The sequence below is a fragment of the Camelus bactrianus genome, chromosome 15, assembly GCF_048773025.1.
Source record: "Camelus bactrianus isolate YW-2024 breed Bactrian camel chromosome 15, ASM4877302v1, whole genome shotgun sequence".
Classification (NCBI taxonomy): Eukaryota; Metazoa; Chordata; class Mammalia; order Artiodactyla; family Camelidae; genus Camelus; species Camelus bactrianus.
Genome location: NC_133553.1, coordinates 23,513,920 through 23,522,322, shown reverse-complemented (window position 1 = coordinate 23,522,322; position 8,403 = coordinate 23,513,920). Strand labels below are relative to the sequence as shown.

General features: G+C 52.5%; 1 protein-coding gene across 2 annotated transcripts; it reads right to left on the bottom strand.

The window, feature by feature from the left end:
* Positions 1 to 2,251: 2,251 nt before the first annotated feature.
* Positions 2,252 to 8,164, bottom strand: MYCN (MYCN proto-oncogene, bHLH transcription factor). Of its 2 annotated transcripts, XM_074341685.1 has the most exons (3): positions 7,929 to 8,069; positions 5,805 to 6,705; positions 2,252 to 3,764 (listed from the first exon to the last, which is right to left on the bottom strand). In XM_074341685.1, the coding sequence occupies exons 2-3, from the start codon at positions 6,586 to 6,588 to the stop codon at positions 3,163 to 3,165; spliced, it is 1,386 nt and encodes a 461-aa protein (XP_074197786.1). In that variant the 5' UTR covers positions 6,589 to 6,705; positions 7,929 to 8,069; the 3' UTR covers positions 2,252 to 3,162. The 2 variants fall into 2 exon arrangements, with proteins under 2 accessions (XP_074197786.1, XP_074197787.1); XM_074341686.1 differs by lacking the exon at positions 5,805 to 6,705 and having other exon boundaries at positions 7,929 to 8,164.
* Between the last annotated feature and the right edge of the window lie 239 nt (positions 8,165 to 8,403).

Here is an 8,403-nt window from a genome sequence, read left to right as displayed (position 1 = left end):
GTGGGCAGGGGATAACGGGGATGGTGAGCCAGGGTGGAAGCAGCCTCATGGGCCGGGCTGAAGGATTTGGACTTTACCCTCTAAGTGGTGGGGAAACTTTGTAAGTTATTACGCAAAGCCAGCTATGTAGAAGGATTACTATGGAGGCACGCTGTAGGTGGCTGGATGAGCCAAGGAGGTAGGGAGGCTACCAAAGGAGCAGCTGGAAAGCCAATGCCGTGGAAAGACCACAGGGTTGACCATCAACAAACTCCAGTCCCAGGTTCGGCCACTCATTTGATACAGGATCCCCCAACCACATTCTGTAAAACGAAGTAATTCAGTGAGATGATTGATCTCTACGTGCCATCTAAGTCCTATGACTTATTGATCTAACTGATACAGAGCAGTTTCTCAGTCTCAAAACTGTTCTTGGAATGCAGAGGTTTCTCGTGTTATTGAAAGGAGTGGTTCAATTCTTCTGTGACAACAGCAATTGCTTTATAGATAATTGTAGAGCTAAACTGAGTGACACTTTCCCTCAGCTGGGCCAGGAAAAGGCAAATAAGAGGTGTTTTACTTTAGTTTTAATATTTTAATTTATTTGTGATTCACCCAAATCAAAAAGTTCTCTTTAATGTAACATTAAATCAAGAACAACAACAAAAAAGGTCATTAAATTACAATGAAAAACAAAAGATCACAAATACATTGGAGAGAATGGGCTTCAAGGATGTAGAATGAGAGCATTGAATTTGGCTCTGAGCTTCCCAGCAGCCAGAGCAAAAATGGAGCCTGCTAGGAATTAGTTTAGGGCCTCATTCATCTCAACGGTATACCTCCTCCACGGATAGAGTTCTGTCTCATCTGAAAAGTCTAGGGAGGCCCTGATGGGGACCACAAAAAAGAAATTGGGGTGATTGAGCTGGGTTTCAAGAATCTCAATTACTTTGAGATTTCTTAACTTTCTTTTAGCTCATGACTCCATGCAGCTTGGCGATTTGGGGCCTGTAAAATGCAAAGGGACAGGAAGTCTATTTGAATGACAATTCAAAAAGGACTTTCAGAGAGAGTTATTTTCTATTTAGGGATGGTGGCAAGTAGGGAGATTTAAGTAGAGAGAATTTTGCCTGAATTTTCGACATAGTCTTATCACCTGTAAAGGTCCATGGCAATATCAACCTCATAGCTTAGGAAACATGGCTGTAAGCCATGAATACCTCAAATTCTAAACTCCACTGGCCTTTGTGAAATAGCCAGAGCAGACAGGGACCCACATGGCCTGGGCAAGCCAGCAAAGCCCTTTCTCATCCCAGGACCTGTGTTCTTCTGAGGAAAGCCAACTTCTCAGTCCAAAGCTAAAATCTGAGATGAATGAAACCTTAGAGACGTAGCCTTGAGTACCACCTTTCACCTAAAGATATATATATTCGTACAGTTCTGAGAAGCTGAACGCCTCCCAAGCAAGGATACCACCTCCCATTAGGGACTCTGAAATTTCCTCCCAGCTCCACTGTGCACCCCTCTCCCCCAACCCACCAGCCCTGGCTGTCCTCCAGAACCTGCCAAGAATAATCCTGATGCCACAGGGCAGTCCAGACAACTGAAACACCAGTTCGTGTGGCAGGAGCACAAAGTGGGCAGAGCTACACTAACACGGAGCAGTGCCTCTCCTCAAGGGACAAGGGACTTTGATCTGGGCCACACAGCTGTCACTCCCTGAGTTACCTTGGTGAATCAGATGGTGAGTTCTTCAGGGAAGGGACCAACTTCATCTTTATTTTTCTACAGTGCTTAGCATAGAAACTTGCACAGGTCCTAGTAAATTCTGATGAACGTGATCTTCTGGGGGACAAACTACACCCTATGTCAAAATGTAAAGCCAACCGCTAATGGGTCAAAGGTTACCGACACCAAGTACAGCCAAGGTGCACAACTCCATGTCTTAATTTTAATCCTCATTCTAAAGGGTCTGATGTCCTAGCTTAATTTGGTTAAATGGCCAACCTACAGGAAAGTGTTTTGTAAACTATCTGGTGCTTTTGCTGCAATACACAGTAATAACATACGTATTCTGTGTAATCCTGAAGTAGTATCTTAACCTTCCTAAGCGCAGTTCCCTCCACCTCAAGGGGGATAACAGCCCCTCCCCAACCAGGACTGTATAAATATATGATGACTGTGGAAACCAAGTTCTCTCCCTAGGGTATGCACTATTCATGGCTGCATCTTAAGAGTTTAACCGTTGCTATTAAGGAAAAGAAAAGTTGCGTCATTTAATTGCTATTTATTTTCATAAACATGAGGTATTTCAAAGTGCTATAAGATGCAGCACTAAATATATACATTTTGAAGAAATTAAACACAGAACTTTGCATTTACCCAGTTCTATGCACCAAACATGAACAAATACATTAACAGGAAGAAACAGGCTAGGAAAAAGGCATATATATATAGTAAATTTCTTTACAAAAGTTTCTTAGTTCAAAAAGTGATAAAGTAATATCTACTCAAAACTTTCACAACTCATTTTCATACGAAAATATAAGTATCAAATTTAGTTATGTATCAGCATTATACTAAAGTATACAGGCAGTGTAAGAATTAGTACAGTACATAACAAGGATTAACAATAGATTTGTATACAAAACATGCTCCTCAAACATTGAGGTATTACAGTACTTAGGTATGAATTTCCAGTCTAATACTGGCCGCAAAAGCCACCTCTCATTACCCAGGACGTATACAAAAGGCAGGTGTGTCAATGGTATTTACAGAAATGTTCCCCAGGGGTCTCAAATGGCAAACCCCAACGTGGCATCTGCTGGAACTTAAGCACCATTTTAAAAAGGAATGACTTTCTGTCTGGAAACTTGGAACAAACAAGGTGACTTCGACAGCCCCAGAAGGCTCCCCAACTGTCACGGACTCTGACCGCCATCTCGGAGGTGACGCGGAGGAAAACCGCCAGGGCCACCCAGCATCCCATCACACAGGCCCTCTCCCGAGGTCCTGGGGTCCTGGGAGAACCCCCCATGTCCTGCTCCCCACCCAGATCCAAACTCGACGGGGGACCAATTTGAAAGTAAACCAACATTCTTAATGTCAACACAAGGTTTGTTTAAAAAAAAAAAAAAATCAAAATGTGCAAAGTGGCAGTGACTGTCCAGTTCGGAGAAATGTTTAGCAAGTCCGAGCGTGTTCAATTTTCTTTAGCAACTGCTGCTGTCTTGCCTGCAGCTTCTCCTTCTCCAGCAAGAGCTGGTGCTCCTCGGCCTGGAGGGAGTGGACGTACTCGGTGGCCTTTTTCAAAATGACCACCTTGGCGGCCTTCTCATTCTTCACCAGCTCTGGCACGTGGTCCCTGAGCGTGAGGAAGCTGGACCGCAGGTCGTTGCGGCGCTGGCGCTCCAGGATGTTGTGGTTGCGGCGGCGCTCGCTGTCCTCTGAGTCAGAGTTGCGGGGGCTCAAGCTCTTGGCCTTTGGGGGAACGACGCTCTTGAGGGGACGTGGGGATGCTTCGCTCTTTATCTTCTTCTGGGGCGGCGCGTCCTCGCTCTCAACATAGGGCGATGGGGCGGCGTAGTTGTGCTGCTGGTGGATGGGGACGCAGCGTTTAAGGATCAGCTCCCCCGACGGGGCCCTCCCCGGGCCCAGGGCCGCGCTCTTGGGACGCACAGTGATGGTGAAGGTGGTGACGGCCTTGCTGTTGGAGGACCGCCGCTTCTCCACTGTCACCACATCAATTTCCTCTTCTTCATCTTCCTCCTCGTCATCTTCATCATCTTTGAGAACAAGAGGAGAGTTAGTCTCACGGTGAGGCACATATGAATTAAATCGTCTCTCACAGCAGGCCCTGGCCTGTGGCTGGCATTACTCCTCATACTCCTAGCATTTCATCCTCCATTCAGGCTTAAGCAGGTGGCAGAAACAGAAAGAACTTGGCTTTGGAGTCAGACAGAATCCCGGCTCCGTCACATACTAGTTGCATGACCCTGGGCAAGTTCCTTAATCTAAGCCTCAGTTTCCCCAGCTGTGAAATGGGGATAACACCATAGGTTGAGCTGGACAGATAACACACACAGAGGCTCAGTAAATTTATCATCCTCACAGGTCTGCCCCATAGACTTATTTATATTTCCATCCTTAAGAACTGAGGCTCCTCATTTTAGGGGCCTCTTTTAGCCATCTACACATGGTTGAGTCTCATTTTAAGTCAAACAAACCTAAACAATGCAATTAAATACTCTGTCTTCCATGAACATGATGATGTTTACACCATAAGCAGTTTTTCACCTAACAAAGATTAAACCTTAGCTACAAAGTCATCATCCACTGGAGCTCTAAACCCCAGTTCGGTGGCACCTCTTCTCAAAGTCCCCACCAACAGCAACAACAACGTGTAGCATCCCGTGTGCATTTCCCCTCTCTCCTCATCTACTGCCATGCTCGGGTAGAAAATTATTGTTTAAAATGCAAGCATGAAAATCAAAACACAACTTCTGCTTGATCTGAAGGGGACCGGAAAGCTGAACAATTGTGGGATTTGTTCTAAAGCCGAAATGTGAGGCTGTTCCAGTCTGTGGGTCCCTTTAAGCCAATGTTTTGGTTTTCTGCCAAGAAGACAGCTGTTGGAAGGAAGTGCTTCCTCACCGAAAGCTGTCAAGGCACAGACATTAAAGGGACAGACCCGTTCAAACTGGAGGCTTATCACCAAGTTTCCTTCCAGGAACCTCAGATGAATCCGTCCTCAGTCTTGGAGGAAATTGAGGCTTTTTATCCACCTGCATTCTGGCCACACTGGTTTTCAAGGTCCCAGGCTCCCAGCTCCAAGGACAAGGGCCATTCCAGTACTTGGGGAGAGTTCTCCACCTCCAGGCAAAGTCTCGATTTTAACTCTACCCTTCAGTTTAAGTAGGAGCCACACAATAGGACTAATCAGGGTGTGTGCATTCCTGGAGGGCCTGCTGAGGAAGTGCCCGCCCTCACCTTGAAGGGCACCGGGTTACAAAACACAACTCGGATCTGAAATTAGTCCTGGAATTCAGGCTAGAAGACCAAACCAGCCGGCTTCTCATTGCACACTGTAAAGAGCTGGCCCCTTGAGAATGTACACAACCAACCGCTGTTGTACTGGCCGCCAGCTGCTGAAGGGAGGGAGGGAGGGGTGGCCCCACCACTCCCAGCCTTTCAGATCCTTGGCCCGCCTGCTGGCCAGCATATCGCCGCCTGCTGGCCATGGACCAGGAGCAAATAGCCCACCACCCACTGAAGGAGGGGGAGAAGAGTACCCAGGTTTGAAAAAAAATCACATGGATACTCGCCATCTGTGCAATCCCTCCTTTAACTTTCTGCGCCCTGAATAGGATTTTGCACAGGCTTTTCCTTTTTGGGGATCTCTCCATCCCTGATCTGGGCCACAGTCCTTTTCCACCCCTGGGCTAACAGGTTTCTGCCCAAGTAATGCAGCTAGCCATCCCTGAATACCAATCCGGCTTTAGCCATTCAACTTTTCCTAATTTTACTGCTCAGACCATGCTGCAGAGAGACATGGTGGGTAGGGGCACCCAGTGATGGAGTCAGGCTCCGGGCAGGGGCTGAAGGAACTTCAACGAAGGTGAGGCTCTGGAGAACACCCCCTTACACCTTTCACCAGGTCCTCCTTAACCTGGGGATGAAGCTTGAAAAAGCCCACCTCTCAGCCACCAGGACTACTTCCAAAATACTCTCCCCCAAGAGCCGAAACCCATGAACAGCAACAAACGGAGCGCCATCCCCAGCCCCAGGACCTCAGGGAGGCAGTCGGACCCTGGCTCGGTCTTTACCTGAGTCGCTCAGGGTGTCCTCTCCGGAGGTGCTGAGGGCCTTGTCACCGCCGCTGGCCGGGCGACCGCCTGCGCGCGGAAGTGTGGCCATCGGAGCTCCCGCCGGGGCTGCGGCGCTCGCCCCCGAGGCGACCGCGGCGCCTGCCGCGGGGGCACCGGCCGGGGTGGCGGGCGCGGCTTCGCGCTTGTTCAACGGGAATGGGAAGACCACAGCGGGATCCACACACTCGGCAGCCGGGTGGGCGAGCTCGGCCGGCAGGGCGGCCCCAGCGCGGCCCGTCCCCGCAGACACCGCTCCGTGCCCGCGGCCCGCGGGGCTGGTGGCGCCGGCGCCCTGGGCCGGGGCTGCGGGCCCCGCTGCGTGCGGCCGGCCGTGCTGCAGCTTCTCGCTCACAGCGCGCTCCAGCTTCTCGCGGGCCGAGAAGCCGCTCCACATGCAGTCCTGGAGGATGACGGGGTTGGGGGTGAGGCCGCCCAGGCCCCCCAGGCCGAATGCGTCCTCCTCGGCCGGGTTGCCCCACAGGTCGGCCTCGGGCAGCAGCATCTCGGTGGCCCAGTTCGGGGGCTCCGGGCTGTGCTCCGGGAAGGCACGGCTGGGAGACAGCGGGGGCGTGGGCAACAGCTCAAACTTCTTCCAGATGTCCTCCCCCGGGGGGGTCGAGTCAGGGCCGCCGAAGTAGAAGTCATCTTCATCCGGGTAGAAGCAGGGCTGCAGCGAGTCAAACTCGAGGTCTGGGTTCTTGCAGATCATCCCCGGCATGGTGGACGCGGTGCAGCTCGGCATCGGCTCGCCTCCTGGCCGCCGAATGAGGGCTTCTTTTCGCTCCGCTCTTTTTAGTTCGGGGAGTGCTTCCTTCCCGTGGGGGGCGCGGAGGGCGGGGGCCCGCGCCAACCTCCGACACTGCAACCGACAGACACACCAGGAAAGGGTTGGCAAGCGGAGCCGGATGGGGTGCGGGGGGAGACAGCAGCGGTCACCCCCCTCTCACCCGGTTCCTCAATCTCTCCTCCAAAGCCCCCCACTCCGCCCAATGCTCCCGAAGGTGGAGGAAGTTGTGTCTTCTCGCTCTCTCCCTCCCTCCTTTTGTGTACAAGCTGTCTACGACAGGGGGTGGGAGGGGGCATGCAGATGCGGGGGGTGGTGGCGTGGCTCTGCAACTTTGGAAACTGCCATTTCATTCACACAAGGCACTGCCTGGGGGAGGGGGCTGTTCCAGGCTGCAGAATTCTAGCTCCCACCAGCTCGCCGACAACCCCGGTTGCACCCAAGTCAGGCCAGCTGCTCAAAGGAAGCCTGGGGCTCCAACCCGGCTAATAGGTATAGGATTTGGAGTACCCTCAATTCCCCCTTTTGTAAAATTGCAACCTCCAGAGTGCAAGCGATAATGGGGGTGGGGGGTGGTTGGGAAACTTTGCAAATGGAAAAATCCTTTCTCTAGACCGAGACCAACAGCAAGCACTCAAATCCAGAACCCACTACCCCCGATTTTGAGCAGACGTCTCCCGGCATTTACCCGCTGCAGGAAATGTACTGCCAATAGCTGATTTTGAACCTCTCTAACCCCACCCCCGCTGTTCCAAACCCCCAACAACGTCCTCTTAAAGGGAGAGGTAAGAGCCTGAACCCCAGTCCCTGGGAATGGTTCAGGGGCACCAGCGCGGGGAGGGTCGCCGGGAGAGCCGCGCGTCCTCTCTGAGCTGGAACAGCGGTGACCCAGATTACCACCGCAACGGCCTCGCCCTGCTTAACCCTCCTCTTCTTCCTCTGGGAGAACCCTTTGGAGAAGAACCCAGCTTCGGGGTGGGGACGCACCGGCTCCCCGTCAGCTCAAATGCAGACAAATGTTCTAAGAGAAGGGTGAATTTCTTTTCGATGAAGCCATTACAACCCCTGGCAAGGGCAGTAAAAGGATTAGGGCGGGTCTCTCTCAGCCCGGGAGCCTTCGGAACTGGAACTGGCTTTTCAGGGAAAACCCCGAGATGGTTTTGTTTCGGAAGGAGAAACAGTCCCCTGGGCATTAGTCGGGCGCCCTGTGCGCCAGCCGCGATCGGGTCCGGGGCTTGCCTTCCCGCCGCGCTCGCAGCTCCCAGGGCGCCGAGCGGTTTGCAACCCCCGCTCCTTACCTCCCGCCGACTGCCGGGGATCCAGAGGCGATCCTGTGCGGGGGTCCCCGGGTGGCCAGGGGGCGGGGGGTGGTCCTCGGGTGGTTGCAGTCTGTGCGCGCTTGCGCCTGGCTAGCGCTAGCTCGGCTCCAACCCAGTTCCCAGGAGCCCCCCGCATCCACCCAGCGCGTCCAGACAGATGACTGTCACTGGCTGCGCTTTGAAGCTCGGGGGATATTATTAACTGAAAAATCTGACACACCCGGGGGGCGGGGAGAGAAGGGGGCTGCGGCACAGACAAGGGGGAGGGAGAAAGGCAGAGGAAAGCGGCTTTACCCCGCCCTCTTGATTTCCATAAAAATCAGGGGAGGCGCCAAGGCTTTCGCGCCAAAAGCCACTTGCTTTTCTTCTTTGCAGAGAGGAGGCTGCAAGGCTGGGAAGCCCGGGGCGTGCTCCTCCCGCCCTTTTAGACCCCCGGGCTTGTACCCGGTGCACT

Bases quoted from the DNA above. Each gene is read 5' to 3' on its own strand.
- MYCN (XM_074341685.1), bottom strand. From the start codon at position 6,588: ATGCCGAGCTGCACCGCGTCCACCATGCCGGGGATGATCTGCAAGAAC. The intron at 3,765-5,804 runs GTAAAGACCGAG...TTGTTCTCAAAG, and splicing joins GGACACCCTGAGCGACTCAG to ATGATGAAGATGACGAGGAG.